The sequence below is a fragment of the Tubulanus polymorphus genome, chromosome 1 (assembly GCF_964204645.1).
Source record: "Tubulanus polymorphus chromosome 1, tnTubPoly1.2, whole genome shotgun sequence".
NCBI classification, from domain to species: Eukaryota; Metazoa; Nemertea; class Palaeonemertea; order Tubulaniformes; family Tubulanidae; genus Tubulanus; species Tubulanus polymorphus.
Window position 1 is genome coordinate 4,664,673 of NC_134025.1, and position 27,562 is coordinate 4,692,234.

General features: G+C 38.3%; 6 protein-coding genes across 7 annotated transcripts in view; 3 read left to right on the top strand and 3 right to left on the bottom strand.

Annotated features, from left to right (window-relative positions):
• On the bottom strand, positions 1-16,559 carry LOC141899673 (uncharacterized). Its single transcript, XM_074786107.1, has 9 exons — positions 15,276-16,559; positions 9,368-9,494; positions 8,092-8,257; positions 7,276-7,600; positions 6,594-6,868; positions 5,831-6,452; positions 5,628-5,745; positions 3,849-4,006; positions 1-3,090 (listed from the first exon to the last, which is right to left on the bottom strand). The coding sequence occupies exons 1-9, from the start codon at positions 16,256-16,258 to the stop codon at positions 2,985-2,987; spliced, it is 2,880 nt and encodes a 959-aa protein (XP_074642208.1). The 5' UTR covers positions 16,259-16,559; the 3' UTR covers positions 1-2,984.
• The window catches only part of LOC141899682 (protein PTHB1-like), a 16,662-nt gene continuing 5,561 nt past the window's right edge, over positions 16,462-27,562 (top strand). Inside the window, exons 1-12 of the mRNA XM_074786118.1 lie at positions 16,462-16,546; positions 22,302-22,506; positions 25,058-25,169; positions 25,249-25,411; positions 25,510-25,574; positions 25,669-25,782; positions 25,970-26,144; positions 26,299-26,368; positions 26,450-26,531; positions 26,609-26,704; positions 26,781-26,907; positions 27,185-27,366. Of these exons, the coding sequence (XP_074642219.1) occupies positions 25,058-25,169; positions 25,249-25,411; positions 25,510-25,574; positions 25,669-25,782; positions 25,970-26,144; positions 26,299-26,368; positions 26,450-26,531; positions 26,609-26,704; positions 26,781-26,907; positions 27,185-27,366 (1,186 nt within the window). The 5' untranslated portion in view covers positions 16,462-16,546; positions 22,302-22,506. The remainder of the gene's footprint in view (positions 16,547-22,301; positions 22,507-25,057; positions 25,170-25,248; positions 25,412-25,509; positions 25,575-25,668; positions 25,783-25,969; positions 26,145-26,298; positions 26,369-26,449; positions 26,532-26,608; positions 26,705-26,780; positions 26,908-27,184; positions 27,367-27,562) is intronic.
• Positions 17,408-19,085, bottom strand: LOC141899709 (uncharacterized). Its single transcript, XM_074786155.1, has 6 exons — positions 18,931-19,085; positions 18,713-18,815; positions 18,495-18,606; positions 18,398-18,417; positions 18,190-18,311; positions 17,408-18,066 (listed from the first exon to the last, which is right to left on the bottom strand). Exons 1-6 carry the CDS (start codon positions 19,018-19,020, stop codon positions 17,929-17,931), a joined length of 585 nt encoding a protein of 194 aa, XP_074642256.1. The 5' UTR covers positions 19,021-19,085; the 3' UTR covers positions 17,408-17,928.
• LOC141899692 (uncharacterized) lies at positions 19,358-21,172 on the top strand. The gene is made up of 2 exons (XM_074786130.1): positions 19,358-19,526; positions 19,745-21,172. The coding sequence occupies exons 1-2, from the start codon at positions 19,425-19,427 to the stop codon at positions 20,636-20,638; spliced, it is 996 nt and encodes a 331-aa protein (XP_074642231.1). The 5' UTR covers positions 19,358-19,424; the 3' UTR covers positions 20,639-21,172.
• LOC141899714 (zinc finger protein 593-like) lies at positions 21,287-22,184 on the bottom strand. Of its 2 annotated transcripts, none has more exons than XM_074786180.1 (4): positions 22,071-22,183; positions 21,734-21,926; positions 21,581-21,643; positions 21,287-21,499 (listed from the first exon to the last, which is right to left on the bottom strand). In XM_074786180.1, exons 2-4 carry the CDS (start codon positions 21,922-21,924, stop codon positions 21,316-21,318), a joined length of 438 nt encoding a protein of 145 aa, XP_074642281.1. In that variant the 5' UTR covers positions 21,925-21,926; positions 22,071-22,183; the 3' UTR covers positions 21,287-21,315. The 2 variants fall into 2 exon arrangements, with proteins under 2 accessions (XP_074642281.1, XP_074642270.1); XM_074786169.1 differs by having other exon boundaries at positions 21,290-21,499; positions 21,734-21,927; positions 22,059-22,184.
• LOC141914912 (ATP-dependent RNA helicase DHX33-like) lies at positions 22,626-24,853 on the top strand. The gene has a single exon (XM_074806253.1). The coding sequence runs from the start codon at positions 22,755-22,757 to the stop codon at positions 24,738-24,740; it is 1,986 nt and encodes a 661-aa protein (XP_074662354.1). The 5' UTR covers positions 22,626-22,754; the 3' UTR covers positions 24,741-24,853.

The window sequence follows — 27,562 nt, forward strand, 5'->3', positions numbered from 1 at the left end:
AAACGTTTTATTTTTTTTCAAATATCATGTATACAAATCTGAACACTGGAATGTTTAACTATAGTCAAAGGAATGTGATTAGCAAACGATGAAATACAGTACAATTCAATTCACACGACTGAAGCGTTTAACACCACACATATAGATCAGAATAACGTTGACGTATGTATTCACTTAAGTAACATCATTGCTTTTCTGAAAGCGTAGTTAAGACCCACTTGAACTCAACGGCATTAAGAAATTCATTAATTCATTCAATTCATGATGCGCCTAGCTAATAAAAGAGTCGAGTTGACTGCATTGAAACCACAGTTAGATCAGTGATTCGGATGTTCTTTATCACCTTCAAATACGTACGTACAAGTCAGATTTCAAGCTTTAAGTTGTTCAATCTAATTATTGCCCAACATTTGTACACACGATATTATCCCTCATAATTATTCTATATAAATATTCATATGATTTCCACTTCAATTGGGCCATTATATAAAAATCAATATCAATCATTAATAATAAGAGACCAAATTTTGTACATCATTGTTGATTATTCTCAAGTTCTACATGGACAGTTTATACAAATATAAGAACATATAATTTTTATGTATAAGTTATATATATATATATATATTACAGTAGTTAAATATCATATAAATATGAAAACATCAACCGATACCTATCAATAGGGAAGCTAACCTAGTCATATACCAAAATATATATTATTTATCATATTGATTTACTTACGTTATAATTAGATTAATTGATTGATTGATCAAGGGACATAATCGATCATCAAATCACTTAACAGTACGTTTAATTTCACACAGAAACCTACATCAAAGGTTTAATACTCATTTCAACATTAAGCAATGAATTTTTAACTTATTAATCCTCAGATCAGTGTATTTTTTGCACTAGATCCTTTTCATTTTTGGTGGCAAGAAATAAAGATTTCTATCTACAATTTTGTTAAATGAATATTTTTACTTAATAATAATATATAAAACAGCTCTCGTTTCGGGCTATATCCATATAAAAATGCGATGATATGTCTTAAGCTAACTAATTAAAACTAAAAAGAATGTTAAGAATACATAATTTAGTGAAGCAAATTTAGTATAACAGTTGGAATGACAGCAGAATAGTTTAATAATAATTCAAAATATAATTTTGATAAATAAATAATACAGAAAAACAGCTTTGGCAGACTTCAGTTCAGTGTCAAAATTGTTTTATTTCATCTTCTTTTAATTCTAATTTCTATCAGCAATATCAACAAAATATTTCCAAAGATATTCAAACACAATATCCAATTGGCTGATGGAAGTAAAAAGAAGTGGATACGCAACACCATGAAGAAGCTGATCAAGCTGATAAGAAGTGACACCTATTGAGCATCACACACATTACAAGACAATCTACGTAACATATCTTTATTATAAAAGTGAAAACTTTTGGAGGGAATGAGAAGAGTATTTGTCTTAGTATAAAGACTAATGAAACAATATGTAGCTAGACAATAAACATGAGCTACTGCATTTAATAAGAATATGCAACAATTAGCTGTCTAGGCAGCTGACGAGTTCTGAGCTAATAATCCGGTAGTCTGCTAAATTTGAGCACAATTTCTTTTTTCAAACCTGAAGGATCAGCAAGATGTAGAGATCAAGAGGGTGAGATCAGCTCAATAACATATATGATTACTTTCCAAAAAGCTGCTAATATAATGCAACTTTTGCTCGGATTTGAAACTGATGACACATTGGCAGATAAATACCCTCAGGTTCAACTTTTCAATAAGGACCAAAGAAAATCTGTATTGGTTTTTGCATAAATAAGTCCAATTCTTATCGATAATTCAAATGGAAGTTCAATAGTCTGAAATAGTCAGGCCTAGTGTTTAGATGGATGGAGCCAAAAATTCATATAAGTGTTTTTGAATGTTTGATAGTACAGATGATTTCAACTTAACAATAGTACTGGTACTTGAATTAGAAGAAAAGTGTAATAATGTTTAGAATTATATAACAACCTACACACGAATTGTGACTTTTTAAAGGCGAAACTTAAGAAAACCTGATTGAATTCACTTCAATATGTACATCTCATAAGCAAAACCATGATATAAAATCTATACATGAATCTTTTTAAGTTACAAATAGGGGAAAAAATAAACTAAAGTCTCTCATCACAGAAAATAATACAATAATTGATTTAAACTGAACTGGCTAAAAAATCTACTTCAAAAATTTTCATCGGTTAGCACCTCAGGCATTCAAATACTGCAGGATGACAATGTGGAATTCACCATCATTCATAACTATGAAATTCTTCAACATATTACGCTTTTTAGGACAATTTACCTAATGAGAAACTCATCAGTTAAATAATGCGTTATCGCGACTGAAATTGACTCTCAAGCGGATCCAGGGTGGAAATTTTCAGTGCCTCATCAACCAAAAAGGCCAACCACTTAAAATATTACGTGGTTCAATTTTTCACATCGAGAATGGTGTAGTTATTGAAATTGTATTCCACTAGAGGTTCGAGGCGTAGCTCTGGATCTGCCGCTGTTGCGTAATGCAGCCTAAGGCTTGCCATACACATGCACGTGTTGGAATCAGTGTTTCCACTAAGTGCATGCATTCAGCTCTCCGCTCATATACAATGACACCGCTTCTTATTTCCGTGTCAAACTGAAGCTAGGTCGCCTAGTAACCGAATAGCGTTTCAAAAAGAGAAATTTTCAGCTTCGAGCTTTTGTGTAAACTCTCTCGACACTGATCTAAAAGCCTGATGGTAATGCAACTTAAGTTAAGTTCTCGATGCGTGATTCCTGTTCCTAGCGCTGGATGTAATTGTATCACGCGATGCATTGATTGCTAGCCAGCGATTTTAGGAAATAATTCTCTTTATACAGCATTATATGATTGATATATTACATGTTCGTATATGTATGGAATGGATGGTGCGAGTATCGTCGGGTTTTAGTTTCGGACGAGTAGATGATAAGCTGCCAGTAGCGCGGAAACAAGCACCGTATTCACTGTAATGGCAGCGGCACCAGCAAGACGACACTTATACAAGTGATACCTGAAATTACAAACATCCTTTATTACTTACACGATCCAATTTCTTCAACATTTCAGTTAAAACTGAATTATTAATGAAAACTATACCAATCTTTAGAGTAGAAAAATGAATTTAATGTTTATATGGAGGGTCCTGTGAGGGTCCTATTGATTCGGGAGTCTAAAAATTCAGATAATTTTGACAACGCAAGACCCAAGTAAGTGCTTGTCACGCCATCTGGTGGGATAGCTGGTACGCAGAAACCTTAGTATCGTATGTATGAAAGCAGTTAATCTGATATTAGCAAAGTTGCTTATCAATTTCCAAAATATAGAAAAATTCTCTGAATCTAATTTCATATTCGGATTTTTTGGCCGCACTGCATTGTCCAAATTGTGCGAGTTTTACTGTATTTGCATTCAATGGCGAGCCGATACCTTCATTCAGATGTTGTCTACAATAACTACGACAAGAGGGAATAGAGAGAGAGAGAAGATGTGACAACTACGTGAAAGAAAGAGTAGTCAGGCTGAAATAATATCGGCACTGGGTATATATACGAGCGAGTTAACAAGTCACCAAGGTTACCGCAGACACACAATGTTGATCAGGGAATACGCGTCATTAAGAGGTGTCTAAGTGGAGACCGTGACACATCAGTAACTAAGTACTGGTCAGTAAAACATTGTATCGTTAAAAACAAATACTGCATAGCTCGAGTTTATCACCGATCAGATATGAAGGTGAGCCTTGTTAACGACGGTATCAACTGAACGTACCTGTGATTTTCGCCAGCCATCATTTTTCGGTACTCTTCCTCCATGGCTTGACCGTCGAAATACCACGACCGTTCGTCGTTGAACGGATACTCGTAATTCTGACGACATTCGCACTTATATCCGCCGAGTTTATATTTGAGTGCTTCGAGAGGCATACACTGCAAAACATACACAAATCATCACAGAACATTTAACTAGTATACCGTCGTTGTCATTATTTTTTATGGAGGAAGAATCTTCCATTCATCCTTTGAAGCACTAGGGGGCCATTCATTTATTATTCATGCATAAGGTGAAGAAGGTACCGCCAGAGGTATATGAGCGAGTAGGTCCATTAACTGAAGGATTTGCATAAGCAATAAATGGATGAACCCGATCCAAGGTTGTTAAATAAGCACGATAAGTAAGGATATTAAATTGTTGATTTTATAGCGATTACACATGAAACCAGTCCGATTGAATAATTATGGATGGTGCTAAAGCAGAACTTAGTTGCTGAGAAGGCAAGCTGGTTACAGTCGTTGGCATGAGGCACTGAGGGAACATCACATTATAATACAGGTGACTATTCCGCCAGTGCCAAGCGCCACCATACTGCTATCAAGCAGGATATATAGGTTCCCATAGACCGCAATATATTAGCGCAATAGGCCTCGTGACTTAAAAGCAAAGAAATGGACATGCATGACTGACTTCCACTGAAGATGTAAGAAATTAGTACAGTAGAATTCACTCGAATAGACGACCCAATCACCGGTGTAATGAACAATGTATATCCCTAATGGAACGAGCTATTCAATAATCTATTAATAATTAAACCGAGCTTGCACAATACCGAGGATTTCTAGAACTCGAACATGTGATCTGTTAACTGACTGTTGATGAATGTACATTAATGCTAACTAATCTAAGCATCATCTCATGAGCCACAAAGTTCATTTTAAGAACGCAGTATGGAAACATGAAAGATACGAATTTCTCGTTACATCCCTCAATAGCGAGTAGGATAATGAATGGTAGGTTTTTTTAACTAAATGATCAAAGTGAACATATTTGTAATCGTCGTCTGTATAACGATAAGAAGAATTTCAGTCAGAGAAAAAGAAAACATTTCTACCATAGTGCCAACAGCGTACAATAGCCGAGTTTGATATACCAGGTAACACACTAGTGCCTATTAGTCATCAGCTAGCCATGTAAATTGTCATGAAAATCTTCCTCACGAAGAGCATAGTATAAAGGGAGCTACACTACACTAGTGTCTACACAGCTTACCACATATCAATTTCAAAAGCGTATAATATATTGGAGGCAGAATTGGCAGTTGTCAATAAAGGATGTGATTTCAAATTATATCACAATTTGGCGACAAAATCCGACATCTAACCACGGTCAGCGCAGGAGGCAATACTTGTTGAAATTGAGAAGCAGAGGTGACGAAACTGACTAAATACAGCATTTATCGGTTCAAAGCCTTAAGACACTCGAACGGCTGTATTTAAGTTCGAAGTACAAATAGGCACTAGATAGTGATGGCTGAGAACGGTATAATCCATTTAAGAACTACAACACTCATATCGACAATCGCTCTTCTTTAGTCCGATGTACGCGTAATGCTAAGAGGATTACCACGGTAGCTGAATACGGGTTCTACGTCTGAAAGCCAGCCATCTACGGAGACAGATCTCGTCCAAGCAACACCTTTTATAACCTTAAACCTTCCACCTATATGTGATTGATATTTTGCTTAAATGAATTGTTGGCCACTATTTCACTTACCACTTGACTTTCGTAGTCACATTTGGCCGTGTTCTTGAATGCGTTTGGAATGTAAAAAGGCTGTGGACATTGATTAATATCCATATCATCCAGTGACACCGTTACAGTAACGACACCCCTAAAATATAGAATTACTTCAATTAGAAATAGCTCCTTGACTCGGAAACGTATACGTAAACAGAGTATGACGCTTGGACTCTTACTTGAAAACGTGCTTTGTTCTGAGGTTATTAAATCCGAAGAATGGGACGGAGTAAGTGAGCAACCACAGATCGAAACGTCCATCACATTTGAAGAAAGGCACGGACCAGTGACCGTCGTCGATATTCGGCGCGCGATAATACACCGGATAATGTTCGAATCGTCGAATAGCCGAACCGTTAATATCCGCACGCACCATCGGCTTAATCGTGAACTTTTCCAAACCGTACGAGTTCGTAGCCCAGCGTGATTTCACTGCCGTGTAGAATGGTTCCTCGGTGTACAGGGTCTTCAAACCGGCCTGATCTTCGGCGTTATACTGAAGAGAGTCTTGCGGCGTACGCCACGCGTACGGTCCGAAGTATTCACGCGTCGATCCGTTACGATGCCGGAACTGATCGCGTTCCCAATAACAACCGCTCGCGAAGATACGATTATCGCCCATCGTGTTCGCGATGACTTCGCCGAATAATTGCTCGACCGCTAGGTATTTGTCACCTTTCAAAATACCGTATTCCTCGGGGATGTCGACGTTCTGTAGGAACATGCTGATGAAATGAGCTAAACGCAACGCGACACGAGCCTGCATCTCGAACTTCACCTTAGCTCCGTACGCCATATCACCTAAAAGTTAATAATACTTATAAAGCGCCGATTTGAAACCGATCACGTCTCACCGTCGGTCAAACATTATTCACCAGGGCACAGAAAGTTTCATTCGCGATTAAAATCAATCGATGAACATAAACTATTCCGAATACTCACCCGGTAATTTCAGCTCTTCGCCATCGAGACCTTTGCAAGTCTTCTGAGTGACGCTGTATTTCTTATCGAGCAACTTAGTCAGTTTATCGTTAGCCTCAACGTTAAAGGCAGCACGTGCGTTCAATAAGTTGTAGTTCGCCGACAAATAACGCTTTTTACGTGACTTTATCTTTGACTTTTTCTCTCCTGGTAACTGCGACTGTGCCTCGTCAGCGTCGCGCTTGAACCGGGAAACCAGATGCTGTTTCTTCTTATCAGATATCGCTTTCGGCTTCCTAAAATGAACACGAATATACAATGCAATGTGTGAAGCGGAATACGTACGATGAATGAAATCGATTTCATATAAGAACTAGGAACAATCATTCTTCAGCTAACATCTTAATCACGTTTCATGAAATTTCATAAACTGGGAATGGAATTGCCTGAAGACGGCAAATCAACACCGCGGCACTTAGCTAATGGAATGGCAATAATTTGATTTCACTGATAGAAGAAATCATTACAATAAGCAATTCAAGCCATAAATTGTTCAACTTTTAAAATCTTAGCGAGCATAAAAGGAGCAAATTAGCACTTAAATTTATTAGAAATCCTCTCATTTTTTTTACACTGAAAGAAATTGTATATTTCAGAGTTGAATAGATCGACTATGATAGACTAATGAAACAGTAAACCTTACTCATTAGCCGGGGTTTGTTTCATTGTAACGACTGGCGCAATGCTCTTCAGGTAACGATTCAGAACGGCTTCTCTGTGAATCCTAAGACGTTCTTCGCGTTCTTCTCGCAATCGGTTTTCTCGACGCGCTCGACCTTCGGGCGTCGACATTTCTTCGACGATGCGTTTTTCGTCGGCTAAACGTTTCTCTTTCAATCCGAGTTCGAATTTAGCGTCTTCGATATCTCTTTCCCTCCACTCGATCTCCAGATCGTGAATACTATCGGAAACGTCGCGTTTCTTGCGTTTCATACCACCGGTGTTTTTAACGGGGTTCACTTGCCTCACTGAAACATTCGAAGTTACGAGTTAAAACAGTACATCACACGTTCGGTAAAATACAAATGATTCAACCTCGTTAAACTCTTACCAACTGGGACCTGCAAAATTAGTCTCAGTGAAGTTCGAGTTTAGTGAAGGATTGAAAAATAAGATAGCCAATCAGAAAATCTCATTTTGTCCTGGCTAGTAAAGAGTCAGAGTGAGGCGAGGTATACAGCACTACTGTATACAAAGTTTTCTCAAAATTATTAATAAAATTAATCTATTAATCATGGGGATTGTAACTTTTTCAAGGTGGCAAGACGAAAAGATTTCCTCAACGATGGCAATTTTTCCCAGTACCATCAATAATGTCATCTGAGAACAGTGATAAAAATGTGTATAGATTTTAACGCATATCTGCAGCTGACAGTAACTGAAGTGTTCGGAGGGAAGATTCCCCGTGTGTCGCCAGAATTTAAAACCCTTATCAATCGTTGACAAAGCATGTACTTACGCCCAACAGCGAGGCAATCAAATCCGCTGTCATATTCCTCTTTTATGGATTGTTCTATATTTAGTCCAAGGTAAGCGTGTCTTTGGAAGAATGGATATCGATATCCGGATCGACACATACAAGTATAACCACCTCGTTGGAAACCGAATCCAGGCAATGGCTCGCACTACAAGACAAAATGATGGAAACTGGAAAATACATGTAGTTTCGATGTTTTCTGCGAAACAATCTGCATGACTTAAATAACAAGAAGGTTAAAGCTACACAGCGCTCGGTGTAACAACGCACATGCTGGTGAATTTGGAGGCCCTCCAAAATATTTTTGCTCCCCCAAAAAATAGATTTTGTTGAAAATTACACGCAGCATGATTTCTGACTCCGACACCTGATTAAAAAAAAATCTACACTAAAAATGTGTTCAATTTAATTAGTACTGCATCATAAACGTTTTATAACTGAACTAATGCCAAACTTCAACGAAATAAGTCAAATCCGTAGTGCCGGGCCCGTCCCTGATATTAACTTTAAACTAGCAACAAATCTTATGCTATTTGAAAGACCGGGCAAGATAAAACAAATATTGATATCAATCGCAAGTGAGGTTGACATTCTTATCTTAAGGTTAGATTGCTAAATTACCCGTACAAGTATACAGAGATATCGCTATGTATCGTATATAACTCATTATCACATTAACTTTTCATACACCAAAAAGAAAGCTGATGAAAAAGTTATTATCATATCAATATCACGCAGGCTACTATTCAGTGAATGCTGCTGCTGCGGCGGCATTATCAATTTTCCAAATATTTTTCATCAATCAGCGCAAGTTAGATTATTTGCCGACTGCGAGCTAGGAGCGGTGTTCTCGCAGCTAACGGCAGCTTTCTCTCTCTCGTACACGAGCGCAGCACAACTATCATTAGTGAAGATTGGTACCCTCAGGCCAAACGGTGAGAGACATTCGACGGATATCTCAGCAGTTCGATGCAGCTGAAATACACTTTCCTTACCCATACGAGCCGAATTGGTGAATGTTCATCAGCACTTTAGAACGATAGGAAAATTTGATACCAACCCGTAACAAAATCATCATATACCAACAATGTACGAATCTATAAGCAAAAATTTATTATTCAAAAGTTGTTTCCTCCATTTTTAATATCTAAATAATAAATATTGCTTTTAAATTTGTACATTGTCAGTTTCTATCATCTATTCACCAGGTTTCAGTGTGGCTGTTCTACCACTAAACCATCAACCGTGAATTACTTACGAGGGTTCTGGGTTTACAGCGCGCAGTTCCGGCGAATTTGTTAGGCGGCGCATTTCCGCGACTGATCTGACACTGGTTGATGTCGAGTTTGATGAAATCTATGTCCATGACGACGACAGCGACGAACCTGTCGACGAGAACAATGATGATTTTAAAAACGCAATTATTACGAAAATCGACGACGAAACATAACAACAAAACTCTTTGAATTATTGCCATAAAAATGGATTTTTATCAAAAATGTCGTCTAATGGTACGCAGAAAAATCGTGCGTACAAGTGATCTATCATACGGAATATGTTTCTAGCGCGTATATACGCATATTCATCAGCATCATAAATATCGCCATTCATAATCAACGAAATCCCTTGATATATTTCAATTGCTTTTTTTCTCTAAATGTTTGCCAGTCCCGAACAATTTCACAGCTAATAAATCAACGCGAGCCCCGATGTTTCTGGATGACAAGTTTCTGACTGGTAATTGTCGACTGCGTCGGAAATTTACATTTTCATAGGATCATCAACGACACAATAAATACCCTAAAACGTAAATCTTTCCGGTCCATTAGTAAGTTTTATGCATTTGCGATTGAGAACTGGGGGCCAGAAAGGGGTTATCTGCTGTTAAACTAGGGTTGGAATTAGAGGGGACAGTGAAGGCTGCGCCCCTTTTCTTCAAACTAGTGTTGTTGAAAAAACATGAGAGCGTACGTGTAAGGAAAATACCAGAATTCATTTTTTTGATAATAATTCATTTTATTTCTTTTCATTTTAAATGCCCACTTTCCAAATACTCTAGATCCACCTGGTAACCAGGACAGGGCAGGTTCATGAATTTTTTTGTTCATCGCTCAGGCAAAAATGCTGATGATGAAACTCATAGTTTCTAAGATTTCAACGGCTTAAAAAAATTCTCCAAGCCGCCAGAAGCCATTAAATAGCTCTATGACATTCTAATCTTCGGCGGTGCTTCATCCCCCGCAAGCCGTATATCCCAAACTACACGCAAAATGTCTCTATTTAGAGAAAAAAAAAATAGTGATAGCTATCAATGCAGTATGGTTTATTCTGGTCACATAGAAACTTGTTTAATTAATGTCAGGACTAGGTATACATGATTAATATATGCGTAACTGGTTACCAGTTAATCCCAGTTCTCAAGTTACTGTTTATCCGTAGAAAGCCCAGCTGAATTCGCCGTGTAATTATATTTCGTAGTCGCCCGGGTTTCTACTCGGTCCGTTATCGTTATTATTCATCGACATACATAGCGGACAACATAATAAATATGAATAATGATGATCAATTATCTTATATTATTTGCTATTTTATCAATTACAAAATTGCAACCGCGATATAAAACACATTGCGTGCTACACGCGTACACGTAATTCTAAAATCAAATTACCAAATATAATGATGCCGGTGGAAACGGATGCCGGAAAAAAATGTCACGTTTTCCGAAATTGAGAACTGCCAACATTAGATGATCATTAAGGATTCCACTTATGGCAAGCGAGGATATGCCAGATTTGCTAGTAAAAAGTGTGGCTGTTTTTCCCCCAACGATTACCTCGCATGCGCTTTGTTTTCTCTGACTCGATCTGCTAAGAATCCAATCGATTAACACAGTCAATACGTGAGATATAGACGGATAATGTTTTATAGGGATATTTCATAGCAATTCTAAAACATTTCCTTCTTTAAACAAAATTTCCCGACTATTAAAAGAAACCTTTGAAAATGAATAAAAATTCACGGACATCCAGGTAAGTGGTCACCCAATAGTAGTTACTCTCGTCTTCAGTGTTCAATTCCACATTTTGATAGAAATTTTCTCACAAATAACTAAGACAAGTAATTACTAATGAAAACTTTAAATACGAATCACTGAGCAGAAACATTAATTCAACATATAATGTGGTCGTCTAGTCCAGTAGTGATAATGTATGGATTGGGGAGCCCCAAAAATTCAGTTCAAAGCATAGGCCTATAAGACCGATAACAAGTCACGCCACCTGGTGGGATAGTCTGGCCGATGGTATTGCGGATCGTCGTTTTCTAGATAATGGTCGAGTGAGAATCAAATCGACGCGCATTAATCCGATATCTACCAGTAACAGAATCCACTCAAGCTTTAGCTAAACTCGGCGTTGTTATTGCGACTTGGAAACGCGACGCAAATCGAATTACTCTTCAATGAAATCGCGTCAACGGATCATTAGTAGTATACCATAGAACACAAACACGGCTTAAAGGGCCCCAAACGTACCATCAATAAATATTAAACATCGAAGTTTGCCACATTCTACCAAGTCTTCTATCAAACTGATCATCGAGGGCATCAATAAATCACAGTCGATCCTAAAAAGTGTAGGTTTCTTTTACAAGGCTCGATCACGGTCCCTATACAGATCAACCATTCCTGGATATAAGTTTACAAGGAGTTTCAATTTCAAATTTCGAGTAAGCGTCTGCATCTAGAATTCTCCTAAATCGGTACTGTTCATATCAAATTTTAATCTTTATATGAAAATAAATGGGTGCAACACAAGCGAGTCTGAATGATAGTTTAATACAGGATTACGATTTGCAGTAAACTGTTTTCTCAATGAGCACTCCGTATTGCGAAACCTATCACATGACCGCGCGATGGATTAAGTAATCAAACCGGCTGTTTGTATGCAGTTGGCACCCCCATCAAATCATTCCCCGGTGAAACATATCGAACATAATCTACGCACAGGGCGAAGATTAATAATCATATTACATGTAAAGGTTGGCGCTGGAATTACATCCGAAGTCAACGCGTTTATTGTCGATACGTATATACGCGTCAATCAATCACCGTAGCAACCGTTTCATATCGCCGCGTCGGCGCCGCCAAAAATTCAGACGAGGAGACGGAACGATAAGACGAAAGATCGCCGATTATAGCCGCCCTCAATCGTGACCGACTCTAAAGAGACTGATTCATCACCGCTCGGCGAACAACGCGAAAACCGTCTCGGAATTTATGCCACGGCAGTCGCGCGCGCGCGGGGGCATCGAGCGTGCACTGATATAAAACGGATGATGAAAAATCTACGGAGACCGGATATTTCGACACTGGAGATTCTGCAGTTCTTCCGTTACAGACGGAAAAACTTGCCATCCAGAGGATCGAAGAATCATATAGCAAGACGAAGGAAGCTCGCCGAACAAAAAAAAAAACAACTCCCATTTCAAACGAGAAGATTCATACTATAAGATTTCTTTGTCAAGCCGTCGCATATATCACTTCATCAATCCATCCTCTTCATTCCTACGATACTGTACTATTGGGTTAAGATGCCAAGCCTCTGATTTCAAACGAGACAAGATTTATACCATGTAAGATTTCTTTGTTAAGTCGCATGTGAATGCAATTCTAAATCCGTCTTTTTCTTCACGCCCCAATGATACATGACAGACAGACGCTAAGTTTCAAAGGGCACTAACGGGCTTGTGTATCTATCGCTATAACTGCCTCAGTTCCGGTTCTGAAACTAAAAAGGCTATAGAACAATCATCCATCAAAATGTCATCAACTAGTTTTTAAAAACCGATGAAATCACGATCTACAAGCCCGCCTAATTTACATATATAACCGACCGGTTTTAAAGATTAATTTACACAGGAAGGTGTAAGAAAAACCGGTGAAATCCGAGTCGTCGCGATCGATGCGTATTAATTATTTCGCCCGCAACTGTCAGCAGGAATTAGTCTCCGTCGACTGATAATGACGGAAAATAATCCGCTTCAGTTTCCCGTGCAAACACAATCAACGAAACGTAACCGTCTTCGCGTGTCATCGACGCCAAGTTTCCTTAAATCACGCCGTAATAATGTAACGAATAAGAGACTGACACAAAAACCTCAACGCTGAAATGTATACGTGAGACGCTACTGACGGGAGGGAGGATGTACAACGCCCCTCGAGGAAACAGTTTTACAGCGCCCACCCGGTTAGAATAGACTCCGCAATCCGATTATCAGAAATAAACTTAGCCGGAGTCAAAACCGAGTCCGCCCGGAGCAACCTGCTACAAAAAAGGAACGGCCTCAAACAAAAACCTTATTCCCCATAGATAATTCTTTGCTTTGGCGTCTGGTGTCGGGACATTCCTACCATTTTTTTCTTCGACATTATTCTGTAGAGCGAAATCCGAATAATCCGCCGTAAAATGTTTTCCTTACTAAATGCGCGGCAAATCTATAACAGCTATGCTTGTCTCCGCTGATGGAGATCAATTCAAGGTGATTAGGTTGTCATGGAAATGTACAGGTAATACTAGATCTCCGGTGGAAAACTACGAAAGTGGTTTTGCTGCGAATCTCATCAAAAATCACGTAGGCCTACACGAAAACCCGATATCCCGCGTTGTATTTTGATACGAACGTACAGCGGTGGCCGATCGAGGAATTTGTCAAGGGGACGGTGTTATTCTATTAGGCGTATATTGTATTTCATGATTAATCCGGACGACACACGATGCAGTCAAACACGTCATAACGACGACATTCGTTTTAATGCCAAAACCGTTTGAACAGACCTCTCCAACCTCTTCACCATCCGCCAATAACTTATAGGTACGAATTGAAACTTTCATTTCAGACGCTTAGGAAATTCAGATTTTGAATAACGATTTTATTTGCGACAAATCAGAATCGATCGATCGATGATGACGTATCATACATTCTATCTCACTATTGAACTGTGTAAAGTGCCCGGTAACAACCACGAAACATCATAATCCGACATAAGAGCACCGCGCATCAACTAACCTGTGGCGATTTTCCGCCGCTATTGATCACCGACCAACGGGATAGAATCCCTGTCATAAACATTGATTGTTGATACGGATCAATAGATCGTAAATTACGGATGCCTGATCGGTAACAGATGGATAGGTTGTCGGAGCGTGGTAAGCGCTGTTGGTGGTGGTTGCCCGGTAAGTTGATCATCTTATCAATCGGTAGACGCGCGTGGTAAATTCATACGATTGCCAATCAGGTTTCAACAGTAATCGGGCGGGAATCGCTGGATGAAGACAATCCCTACACTTGTTCATTAATTAAAAGATTGATCCTGTGTGAACTAATGAATGGCGGATTATTTGAAGAAGATTAATCAAATTAGTAGCGCATGATAAGTAAAGCCTTGTGCTTTGCAAATTCCTGAAAATTACCTTTAACTACTAACTCGAGATTTAACTTGATTAAAGAAATATTAACAAATAAAGCAATTCTGTTTAATGAAAGCTCGATCAATGATATTTCTATTCTCAATAATGAAATCAGAAAAATGAAAACAATTTAGTCGCCAGATTTAATGAAAACTTGCCCCAAGCAATTTCCGGATGTACACAGTAATAACGACTAGCTTCCAGTTATAACTGTTGATTCAAATTATGCAGCGAAATAATGTTTACACAACTTTCATCTCTCTGGATTAAGATTTCCTTAAAACGCGGTTTACTGTGATCAGGTTTTCCAAATTACCGATATATATATAACCCGTAATTGACCCACTCCAAACTGCAATCTAACCCAGATTCTTATAGGTGGGTTCTTACAGATCATCGAATCTAAATTACCGAATATTTCCCAGACTCTTCACCAAAAATTTCCTGGGCCCAGTTTATAGACTGGTATTATCTTTAACTCTGGGGCTATACTCAAAATTCATTTTCAATTGCGTTAGCCCCAGGGTTAAAGTTAATAGACTATCTTCGCAAGAAAGAACAACATTAAGACGCCAACAATTCTAATTCTGACTTTTTCCTGATTTTCATGATGAATCAAAATTCCCTGATTTTCCCAAGGAAACCGGAATTTTACCTGTAAGAAACCAGCAATGTCGAAATCATTAAATGTTTTCTTACCTGTGTCTTTTCAAATGTTGCCAATCGAACTGATATCTCGGAAGATAATCGACGACGGGCGCGACCGCGCTCACGATCCATTTATTCGACCGACCGCAATCGAAATACGGCGCCGTAAACTGCACCGGCATTATCTGGTCTTCCTTTTCACCGGGGGACGGCGGCCCGAAGAAATTGAAGTTTCCGAGTTGACTCGAGGGAAGCGTCGACGCGTTGAGGCCTTGTTTTCCGATGTTTATCTCATCGAGCAGTTCACCGGTTCTGTTCGAAAATCGTATTTTGATGTGGTACTCCTGTTTGTAAATGTCCGTCGTTTTCGAGAAATCGGGCAACCATTTCTGATACCATTGGTTGAACTTGTAGGTATGGAGCGTGTAATTACGCTCGGGCCCGGCGCCGTAATCTTCTACATCGATCGTCCGATTGGTCGGTTCTCGTAGCCAATTCGTAGGATCGTCGTAATCGTCGATACGCCAAGCCCTCGGTCCGAATAGCGACATCGTATTGTTGAAAGGAATAACCGACGGGTACCAGTTCGGGTACGTGCAGTTATTGTCGTAGAAAACGGCGCTGCCGTTGATCGCGGCCGGGTTCGCCGCGACGTCGGCCGCCGCCGAAAAGTAATAATACAACAAACCGGGAAGCAATTCGTCCTGCCACGGCTGAATCATATTTTGTAAAATGAAACTGTAAAACATCGCGCGATTCATGGCCATGTTATGCAAGTGCAGGAGCGTGCTTCGGTTTTGAAACAAGTACGTAGATCGAAGCTGGTTATATTTGGGCACCTGGGCCAGCGTGTCTTCGCTAAGAACGAGTTCGCTTTCAGGTTTATATTTACAGTTTTCTTCGGTAACCGAGTCTATTCTGTCCATGACTTCGTCGAAGCTGTCTTTCGGCATCCAGTCGTAGGGACCTCCGCTACATCGAATTACTCCGAACAGAGAGCTGACAACCAGCATACACCACACCCAACACTCCATTCTAATTGTTTACGTTACTTTAACAGCTTTTAAAATACATAAAATACCTTTTGTTACGAAAAATAAGAACTAAAAACTGTCCATAACTTCGCCATCAAAATGGCTGCGCCACCAACAACTATCGGGGACCGTCTTATAAAATATGAGTTAGTGTGTGACGCGCACCTGTACACAATGAACGCGACAATCAATTAACGATAGTAAGCAATCCAGCGCTCGGCACGAATTACGCACTGCAACACGAGACAGACAGCGCTGCTGTCGCTACCTCCTCGGCGTAAAATCCCCGTGAGAAATAAGATGTGTTAGCACAGACGCGCCACACGCAATAAACACAGGCCAGAAAATCTCATTATTGTTTAAAAAAAAATTCTATCATGATATTCTCCCCTCGATTAACCGAATGCGCATGCGTATTGGTCATAGGTGAGTCGCGCTGTAAGCGACTATGGGCGTATATCCCATCGAATGAATCACAATATCAACCTACTCAACTGTTGATTAGAATTACCTAATTCATGAAAATTACAGAAATTCATAGAAATCAATTATCTCATTACGTTTTAATTAAAACCTCCACGTTGACAATAACAGATTTTCTAAAAACTCTAATCCTAATAGAAAAGGATGTCTATTCTTCGATCAGTCCGAGTTGAATCTTCGCTTCAAGTTAGTTTGCTCTTTTGCTGTTTATCAATAAAGGTATCAATTGATTCAATCTTCAGCACTCCCAATGAGTATATGATATAATCCAAAAGCTTTAATTATAGTGTTTCCTTCGGAATAATTATGGTCCTCATCTTTCTCTTATTTTGAATATACATCAGACATGGGAGTTCCAGGTGAAGTTAACAGACTCTTTGCTATTGTTGATTCACAGTCACCTCAAATTACCGAGCTAATTACAGTCCAGTTTCCATAGCAACATAATTTTGCAATCTTCCACCGAGACATCTAGGATATCAAATTACTGCGAAACTAATAATCTGCCACATTCCTTTTACTCCTCCTTTTAATGCAAAATATAGGGAATCTTTAAAAAACGTGTAATACTCAAACCTATGCAAAACCAAAGAGGCTCCCGACTTCTATTTATAGCCAGCAAAATATAATAAGATAAATAAAATATGTATAAGAAATAAAGTTCAGCCATTTATTAATTAAAAATTCACTTGAAACTATTTACAATAATTACAGAAAATAAGAATTTATTAGTATTTTAAAGCAAATGAAGAAAATTAACAATGATCACATGCATCAATTTGATACTGAACAAATTAAGAAGTGACTTTGTAATTATGCAACTTCCATTGCACAAAATCGCCATCTTTACATAAACAGTGACATACAATAACTTTGAGGAAAAATCAATGACACAAAAACTGAACGAAAAAATATTTTCATATTAATGTCAATCAATCGGGTAGATACAGTTGTAGGAAACTACATCACAATAATGAGAGGCCTCCACAGTATATACAATTCACTATACTGTATTGTTGTATTAACCAATAGCACCAGTTCAGAAAATGAATATCAGAGGATGAAATATTTTGGAAATTTGCAGCTCTTTGTATGGTATCTCAACAACCAAAATGCACCGAACAATCGCAGAATACCCTCTACTTTGAATGCAACAATGATTGTACCTTCTCATCAAATGGAAATGGTTAACTTGATGTCGACGTCCTTTGAGTTGGTATTTTTGGACTTATATCTGGAAGAAGGTTACACTGCGAAATTATATCTATTTTGTCTTCTAAATTAAACAAATTGTTGGTCATCAGTCGCATGTTATGAGACACTTCCTGAAATGAAAAATAATTTGATGCGTTACTACTTTTGAATCATTTAGGATATTCCCATGGAGAACCCCCACTTTTGCTAATTGAGTTTTCAAAGAAAGGAAAACAGATTTAGCCTGTGTATACCTGTATAATTGTTTGTGATTTGATCAACTGTTGGGTTGTATTTCTCAAATTTCTGGATCCATTGGCATACATCTCACTCTTCATCAGTGTCAAATGTCTCAATAAATCTATGTTCTTCTCTCCTATATAAGAATTTAACTTAACAGTAATAAGGCTCATTGAAATCAATGAAATAAGATTGATGATTCAATTTCAATCTCAAACTTACTTAATTTTCTGTGAAGCAACCTGAAAAAAGAGAGGAGGTCAAGATGTTTAACATTAGAGAGGAGCAATCCAATTTACAGAGAAGAACGATGACTTACGTATCATATTTTAAAGGCAGCTTTTCTTTATCACTCAACTTTCTTGTTTGAGTGACAGTTTGGTCCTTATTAGTTGCAACAGTTCCTGTATCACCAGCTGTTAAGGGGTCAACTGTTTAATACAAATATGGGAAACACTGTTCAACTATGAAAATTGTAACGTGAGAACATCATTAGTACTGGTCTGATCTTCATCATGTAATCATACGTAGTCATACCTTCTAAAGGAGTTAGTTCTTCAGTATTTATCTCATATTCACCGTCTGATTCAGATGCTTCTCCTGGCTCAACAATAACCTTCATTGGAGAATCGGCGACTGACTACACAAAATGACAAAATGATGTTGATTAATCATTGCATGCAGTTGAGTTGTAAAATAGGTTCATCATCAAATCGAATTTAAATGAGCTGGAAATAAAAAGCCAATCTACATACCTCCCCATTGGTAGACATTATTTGGGTAACCTCTTGATCCTCGTCGGATTCAGCTGCTTCGCCCTCGATTATTTGGCGATCGGTGGACATAATGACGGCGTGAAAAGAAATATTTTAAGATCACTTTTTTTACAGTGCGTCCACCATATTGAAATGTCACATGACTTTAGTTTGACAGCTAAAGCGAAACGACCTTGAAAAGTGAGCATTGCATTTACCGAACCTATTAATATTTTCGAATTCTCATTTCCACTAAAAATGACAGCTTTTAAGTGACTAAAAATGATGATAATCAATTATGGAGGGTAAAATTCTTAAATCTGGGTATTTTTGGAAAATAGATTCTACGGCTTTACATCGGTGCGGCGAGCTGGAATACTCCGAGAATATTCAATTCAGTACCGCGTTTGACTTTATACGTAGTAAATTCACTTCCGGTTACTAGAAAGCGATTAGAAATCGGATCGTTTATTGCGCTGAATTTTGGAATTGGAATGGCTCCAGCGAGACACCAACGCTCTTTAAGCCCTTCTCATAAAAAGCACAGAAAAAAACACCATCATCGTTCTCGATCTAGAAGTGCAGAACGAAGCAAGGTAATGTAGACAAGTCAACTTTTGCAAACCCACCGATTCTGAAAAAGGAAGCAATCCAATTCATTCCAAAAATTGTAAAAAAAAGTTGTGGCTTTATTTTTGTATAAAATGTATCCATTTTATATTGAATCACGTACGGTACATCAGGGACGCTTAAACTGCATTAGATAACTTGGATAGATGAATTGTTAAATTTGTGAATTGTTTTCTCATTGCAGCCGAAAACAGAAGAACATCGAACTACAAAGAAAGGAAAACTAGACAAATATGGCCGCAGCAGTTCAGACAATGATTCCGATACCGATGAACATCAAGAGAACCGTCATCATCGTCAGAAAATACGACGAAAAGTCGATCGACACGGACGAAGCAGTTCCGACGATAGCGAAACGGAAGAACGGAACTCACACCATCATCACAACAGAGCGAGGGACAACGACAAGCATCACAGATCTTCGGACGATCGACACAGAAAATCACGACAAGAACACGAGGATAGACGACGGGATGACCACAGGAGAAAACGCGATGAACTCGGTCACCGTCGTGATCGTAATAACCCCGGCGAATTCAGCGGACAGGATCAAAATTCGAAACCGCAGACCAATGAGGCGAAACCCGATTTTGCTTTGTCGGGTAAATTAACCGAGGACACGAACACGTACAAGGGTGTCGTTATCAAATACAACCAGCCTCCGGAAGCGAGGAAACCGCGTAAACGTTGGAGACTTTATCCGTTTAAAGGCGAAGAGGGATTGCCCGTTTTACACATTCATAGAGAAAGCGCATTTTTAATAGGTCGGGAACGCCGCGTCGTCGACATCCCTACCGATCATCCGTCGTGTTCGAAACAGCACGCCGTGTTACAGTTCAGACTGGTTGAGTTCAGGAGAAACGACGGAAATATCGGACGCAGAGTACGACCGTATATCATCGATCTCGGCTCGACTAACGGAACATATGTAAATAATAAACGCATAGATAGCGAACGTTACGTGGAACTGATTGAGAAAGATGTTCTTAAGTTCGGATTCAGTACTCGAGAATATGTTTTGTTACACGACAAAACGAGTACGGCTGAATTAGACGATGATGATGGAGTTTCAGATTAACTGTCTGTGTTTACTGTGGGATGGGACGTTGCATTTTGAGCTCAAAGTCCTCAATCATAGAACATCATGTAATTTAAAAGTTGTCAATGTAGGGCTTTTCAAGTTACTCAATCAAGTGAAACTCCTCTAGCTTATGAACCTTCAGTGGACTCCTTCCATTCGAGTAAGACCATTTAGGACTGTGAATATTTGTCTGACTTAAAGTGATATCCAATTATTATGTTCTATATTCCAACTCTTTCACAAGAATATTTCAACAAACTTCAGTGTTAAATTGTTTTCCGAGTTGATCGGATTAGACTTAAGCGTTGGAGTCTACTGTTGGATTCAGAGTTCTTGGATCCGTATGAACCAGATACCTAGGTATTTGTTTTTCGTTCCGGGTTTTCGTTGGGTCTAGGGTGATGAAGTCCCACCCTTACTTAAGATGTACGTTGATCTCTGGTTTGTTGGTGTACTGGCTTCAAACAATATTGATGGCATACCTGTATATTTTGTAATGTAACCTTGTTTTAAAATGGAAATAAAAGTATATTCCTTGTATTCATGGAGATTTATTTGTATTTGGATAACTCTAGATTAGAAATAGTCTCGGATCCTAGCAATGACCAATGACAATGACAATAAGATTGAAAGCAACATGAATGGGAGACGTAACAATTAGACTAGGATTTCAATTAGGATTTTTCATCCTGTTCTTTATTTTCTTCAGATGTTTCCATGCTTTCTGGTTTATCTTTAGTTATAAGTTTCTTCATTTCCTCTACCGTACGTAGTTTTTTGGGCGCGACATAAGATCCCATTCCTGCAGCTCGTTCAGCTTCCTCTTGACTATACGGTTCTGTTTCCAACTTCTTCATCCTGGAAATAGACAACGCCGAATACATCACTACTGTGAATGTGTAATATCCGTTGGTTAAAACGAAACCTGGAAATATTCACCTCCTTTTGTGTGGTTTACTTTTGAAATGAGTTTGTAACGTCTTTTCATCGAGAAAATGTTTTCTGAAATTACAAACAAGAAATAAATGGAATTTGAATCATTATTCTTCGTTAGAACAAATTGAAGAATCTATGATTATGAACGATACTTACGCGCAAGTAATACAATAATGTTGTGCACCACCAGCTACATCAAGATCTAGTTTTTGATTTAGCAATTTCTCTCTATTCGCTGGTTCTAAATCTTTACTGATTTCATCAACATCTCTTCTGTAACGTTTAGTCTTGAATTGTTTGAGCACGTTATTGCCTTTGTGTTGTTTCTTTCTAGCGAGTCTGCCCATTTTCTACAAATTTGATTTTAGTCCTATTGATTAAGCAATTCACGATTGAAATTCTATAGGGAATATTTTCGTTGGTCGAAGAAGTTTCTCAGCATCTGTCAAACAATAGTTATTTGCTCACAACACTAACTTACGTTGATAACCTATAATGTTCCTCTTGATTTACAAATGACAATTTTATTTGCGAAAGTTTGATAGGACTCGAAATTTGGTGAGGATTTGATCACATGTACTTTTTTACTTCCGTGTTCAATAAAATATAAATTGAATTTAATTCATGTTCAATCAAATCTTAATTTATTGAAATATTATCACTGAATAGCAGAATGTAAAATATAGACTTTAAAATAAGCTAACAGTTGTAATATATTGAAAAGGGTACACTGAAATTCTTGCCGACCTGGATTAAATAAAAAGAAGACATTTAAGAGATAAAGATAGATGGCAGCACTGGAGAAAATATGGTGGATCGGAATTTTTGTGTTGAGTGACAATTCGCAGGAAGTGCCGATGAAATTCCTCGAAATACTGGCGATGTTTTGAAGGGTTAGGTGTCGCATCGTAAAGAAAACAAACTGAAGGGTACGTTGAAACTTTCCCGACTAAGAAATAGGCCTTTTTACCAGTGTGAATGACCGTGGAACGGCTGGAAAAAATACGAATTTTGACAGCCTTGTATCTCAAGTCTTACACGTTAGATGGCGGTACCTGCATTAGATAATTCGGGATTCGAACCCGATAAACAGGAAGAACATGCCATGTGTGCTGCTGCCTGCTTCTATTTGAAGTATAATTCATGCTTCTAGTCTTGATGTTAATTAACAGAAATTATGGCATCCACCAATAGCGCGACTGAACCCAATTCAAAACGTCGTAAGATCGATGAAATAGCTGTACACCGGAAAAATTTACCGATATTCGACGCTAAAGAAAATCTCATTCAAAAAGTGCGTCAGTTGAACACTGCTATTATCATCGGAGAAACTGGCAGCGGTAAGACCACTCAAATACCTCAGTATTTCTACGAATACGGACTTAATCGAAATAAATTGATAGCTTGTACGCAACCTCGTCGCGTAGCTGCGGTTACAATCGCTCAGCGAGTCGCCCAAGAGAAAAATGTCGAGCTCGGTAAATTAGTCGGATATTCTGTTCGTTTCGACGACATGACTTCGTCCGATACTAAAATCAAATACATGACGGATGGAATGCTGCTTCGAGAAGCTATCCTCGATCCTTTACTGATGAAATATTCGATTGTTCTATTGGACGAGGCTCACGAACGTACGATACATACCGATGTACTATTTGGCATTGTCAAAACGGCTCAACAGAAACGTTTGAATCAGAATTTGCTGCAATTGAAAATCGTGGTTATGTCCGCCACGATGGACGTCGATCACTTCTCGAACTATTTTTCCAATGCGCCCGTGTTGTACATAGAAGGACGACAATTCCCCGTACAGGTCATGTACGCGAAACAGACTCAAAGCGATTATCTTTTCGCGGCGCTCGTAACAGTTTTTAAAATTCACAAGCAAGCACCGCCGGCCCACGATATACTGGTGTTTTTAACTGGTCAAGAAGAAATTGAATCAACGGTGAAATGTATTAAGGAAGTTGCGAAGAACTTGCCGGCTGATCTGCCTCAATTGATAGCTCAGCCGTTATACGCGGCTTTACCTTCAGCGCAACAGCTTCAAGTATTCAAGACAACTCCCAAAAACGCTAGGAAAGTCATTGTTTCGACGAATATCGCCGAAACGTCGGTAACTATACCTGGCATTAAATTCGTTATTGATTCCGGCGTGTTGAAGGCTAAAACGTTTAATCCTAAGAGCAGTTTAGACATGTTGAAAGTGCAGAAGATCTCTCAAGCGCAAGCATGGCAGCGGACCGGGCGCGCTGGCAGGGAGTCGGACGGTACGTGTTACCGTCTTTACACAGAATCAGAATACGAGGCATTAACTAAAAATACAATTCCCGAAATACAGCGGTGTAATCTGGTTAGTGTCGTGCTGCAGCTGTTAGCAATGGGTGTCAAAGACTTGATGAAGTTTGATTTCATGGATAAACCTGATTCGGAGTATTTCGAGAAAGCCATTGAACAATTGTTATTGCTTGATGCAGTCGAAAAAGACTCGGATCTTAAGTTGACATCTTTGGGAAAACAAATGGCAGCATTTCCACTGGATCCAAGATTTGCTAAGGTTATCATTAAGGCGAATGAACTAGGCTGCTTGGAAGAGGTGCTGACTATTGTTTCTCTATTATCGGTTGAGTCAGTATTACAAACTCCTTCCAACAAGAGAGAACAGGCTTTAGCTACGCGTCAAAAATTCATGTCCGCAGAAGGCGACCACATAACTCTGCTGAACGTGTACAGAGCTTACAAGTCGGCAAAAGGAGCTCAAGGATGGTGCGTGGATAACTTCGTAAATGGTCGCAATATGAAAACTGCGCTCGACATGCGAAAACAATTGCGCGAAATCTGCGCAACACAACGCATGAAATTCAAATCATGCGGCCAGGATACGTCTTTGATAAGGAAATGTATGACGTACGGATTTTTTATGAATTCAGCAGAATTGCATACAGATAAACTTTACAAAACTATTGTGATGAAAAAACCAGTCACAATTCATCCGTCTTCAGCACTGTTTCAGTGTAAACCGGGTTGTGTGATCTACAATGAACTCGTGAAAACATCGAAATGTTACATGAGGGATATATGCCAAGTAGACCCCGATTGGTTGTTTGAAATTGCGCCTGCTTATTTCAAACGAAAAGTCGCTTCAAAGTCACGACTTGTTTAAAGTCAAAGAAAATAACATTATGTAAATTTGTAAATAACTATTGATGAGTATCTGTGTACGTGTGTATATTAGACTGTGTATATCATCGGAAAAGGATGAAATAGGTTGCTGTTAATGTGTATAGGATTGGATGGAAACATATTAGTAAACTCTTCCCATATTCTCACTTGTAATTCCGTGAGATAATGTTGAAACGGTATAAAATTTCTCAGGTGAGAAATGGGTTATTCAGAAAAAACTAGATTTGTACCTAAAAAATCAGATACGCCGTATTAAAACTGATTATCTCACAGTGATAGTGAATTGATATTTTGCAGATGTCTCTGTTTAAAGCAAGGGATTGGTGGTCAACTACTGCAGGTACTGAGGAGGAATTTGATCTTGGATGTTTATGTGTGGCTAACATCGATAATAGTAGTTCAGGAATTGGTAAGTTAAGATATGATAGTTGAATAAAACTTGGCTGTGGAGTTATCATTTCTTTTATATCACATCACTGTATTTATAGATAAAATAGTTGTTGGCAGCTACCATGGATTTTTAAGAATTTATCATCCCTGTCCACTAAAACAAGAGGATGGAAACTGGAGTGGATTTCGTGCTGAAGATGTTTTACTAGAGCAGCAGTTATCTGCCCCTATATTGCAGGTTGAGGCTGGCAAATTTGTTTCGTAAGTCTATTATACAATCAAAAGGGCATACTGGTAATAATTCTTGTAGGTTCCGGGATATATTAAGAATTTTATGTCCCTCTTTTTGTATATGACAGAGGCACAGAGAACATTCATTTGGCTATACTGCATCCACGAAAGCTCTGCGTCTATGGAATATCAGGTGAAGAAATAGAAAAAACTTTTCCCTAAATCCCAGTTCCATTAGAATTGTGATTACATCAATGTTAGTTTTTCTTCCGATGAACTGTTTGTAGGTATTGGTGGAGCTGTCGAGCATGGACATCAGTACCAGTTGAATTTGATATATGAACACAACTTACAAAGGACTGCTTACAATTTTTGTTATGGATCATTTGGTGGAGTTAAGGGTATGTCTTCTTTATTGATGTAATTAATTCTTGCAGCAATAGACTTTTTTAACTTGTTATAAAGTCAAAAAGCTAATCGTGAATCCGTTTGAATGAATAAGGCTGTCCTGTGCTCGATAAAAATAAAGGATTGAGTTTACCTTCAGTTTGAATGAGTAAGAAGCCAATATTTTTTCCTTTATTATAGGGAAGGATTTCATTTGTGTTCAATCAATGGATTGTACTCTGTCAATCTTCGAGCATGAAACATTTGCATTTAGTCGTTTTTTGCCGGGATCACTGCTTCCCGGTCCGATCAAATACATATCCAGAACTGATAGCTTTGTAACTGTTAGCTCAAGTAGACTAGTTGAGTGTTACAAGTAAGTTTGTTATTTTGATTGTTCAGTAGGTTTTGAAGCGTTGTTGTAGAATATCTGGTTGGATCTAAAGATAAATTTATGGATAAATCCTGTGTGTTCTTACTTCGTTATTCGATTGAGCTGGGAAATATTCCATATTTGAAAATATTTTCAGGTATCAGGTTCTGGCTGTGGCAAGTGACACGAGAGAAGATTCAAATATGAAATCTGGAAAACGGGTTGCGGTAAGTTAATCAGCATCTTTCACGCAATTTTTGCAAGAAAATTTCTACGGATTAAAACTGCAACTGCATATTTTGCTTTAGATGGATTGGAGTTTTAATGTTGGGGAACAAGCTCTTAGTATTGAGGTACCAAACACTTCATCGCCTTGTATATATGTATTAGGTAAGTAGTATACACTAACATGATACCAACGTTTTTGTCATGGCAATATTACAAGAGTTGTTATAATACTGTTTTAGGTGATAGAAATTTGTACTGTCTGACAGATATTGGAAAATTGAAATTTATGAAGAAATTGGAGTACAACCCAAGTTGCCTTTGTATTTATGGGACAAGTATGTATTCATTTAGCAGAGTGGAGTAGAATCATTGATTGATGATGATTTATTTTGTACTCGATGGCTTTTTCAGAGCAAGAGAAGGTTTTGTATATGATCGGTACTCATACCAACACAATAATGATATTCGAAGACATTTATTTGAAATGGGCAGCTCAGATTCAACACATTCCAGTTCAAATGAAAGTTGCTACTTTTGCGTAAGTTGCTATAGTCAAATTATTATTATTTTACTTAACCTATAAAGCACCTTATTGCGATAAGGCTCTAAATAAACCTACAAAATTGGGATGAGTAGAGGCTAAAATCGACCTGAATGTATCCGACCATACATTTCTGAAAAAAAAAACATTTACCAACTAAGGCGAAAATCAGCTAGAATACCAGGCATCTTTTATAGAAATGAGCTAATATACTTCAGAAGTGAATTGAACAGAGCTTTGTTACGTACTAAGAATTCCTGTCATTATTTTCCAGTGATTTAAAAGGAGTGATAGTAACTCTAGATGAGTGTGGACACATCGAGTGTTCTTATCTCGGTACCGATCCGTCCATGTTTACCCCACCTCCGTGTGACGCCCGAGAAATTAATTACTCAAATCAAGATGAAGAGATGAAAACTTTACAGAAAGCGATCAAAGAAGCAGCAAATAAACCTGGTAATTGTGATAATTTGTTCAGTATTTATTAGATTATATATGACTGATATTCTATGTATAGTTAGATCATCCTCGACTCGGGTTTTGGTTTGACTCACTGAGGAACAATGTGAAGTTGTGGCTAAATCTGAATGAATTTTTGGTCGTTTAATGAAATCTTATGATAGCACATGTTTCCTACGGTACTGGATAATCA

Bases quoted from the DNA above. Each gene is read 5' to 3' on its own strand.
- LOC141899692 (XM_074786130.1), top strand. From the start codon at position 19,425: ATGGCTCCAGCGAGACACCAACGCTCTTTAAGCCCTTCTCATAAAAAG. The intron at 19,527-19,744 runs GTAATGTAGACA...TTCTCATTGCAG, and splicing joins GAAGTGCAGAACGAAGCAAG to CCGAAAACAGAAGAACATCG.
- LOC141899709 (XM_074786155.1), bottom strand. From the start codon at position 19,020: ATGTCCACCGATCGCCAAATAATCGAGGGCGAAGCAGCTGAATCCGAC. The intron at 18,418-18,494 runs GTAAGTCATCGT...CTCTTTTTTCAG, and splicing joins CTGCCTTTAAAATATGATAC to GTTGCTTCACAGAAAATTAA. The intron at 18,067-18,189 runs GTATACACAGGC...TTTTCATTTCAG, and splicing joins AATCACAAACAATTATACAG to GAAGTGTCTCATAACATGCG.
- LOC141914912 (XM_074806253.1), top strand. From the start codon at position 22,755: ATGGCATCCACCAATAGCGCGACTGAACCCAATTCAAAACGTCGTAAG.
- LOC141899714 (XM_074786180.1), bottom strand. From the start codon at position 21,924: ATGGGCAGACTCGCTAGAAAGAAACAACACAAAGGCAATAACGTGCTC. The intron at 21,644-21,733 runs GTAAGTATCGTT...TTGTAATTTCAG, and splicing joins CATTATTGTATTACTTGCGC to AAAACATTTTCTCGATGAAA. The intron at 21,500-21,580 runs GTGAATATTTCC...GTCTATTTCCAG, and splicing joins AGTAAACCACACAAAAGGAG to GATGAAGAAGTTGGAAACAG.
- LOC141899673 (XM_074786107.1), bottom strand. From the start codon at position 16,258: ATGGAGTGTTGGGTGTGGTGTATGCTGGTTGTCAGCTCTCTGTTCGGA. The intron at 6,869-7,275 runs GTAAGGTTTACT...TGTTCATTTTAG, and splicing joins AAACAAACCCCGGCTAATGA to GAAGCCGAAAGCGATATCTG. The intron at 3,091-3,848 runs GTACGTTCAGTT...TTGTAATTTCAG, and splicing joins ATGGCTGGCGAAAATCACAG to GTATCACTTGTATAAGTGTC.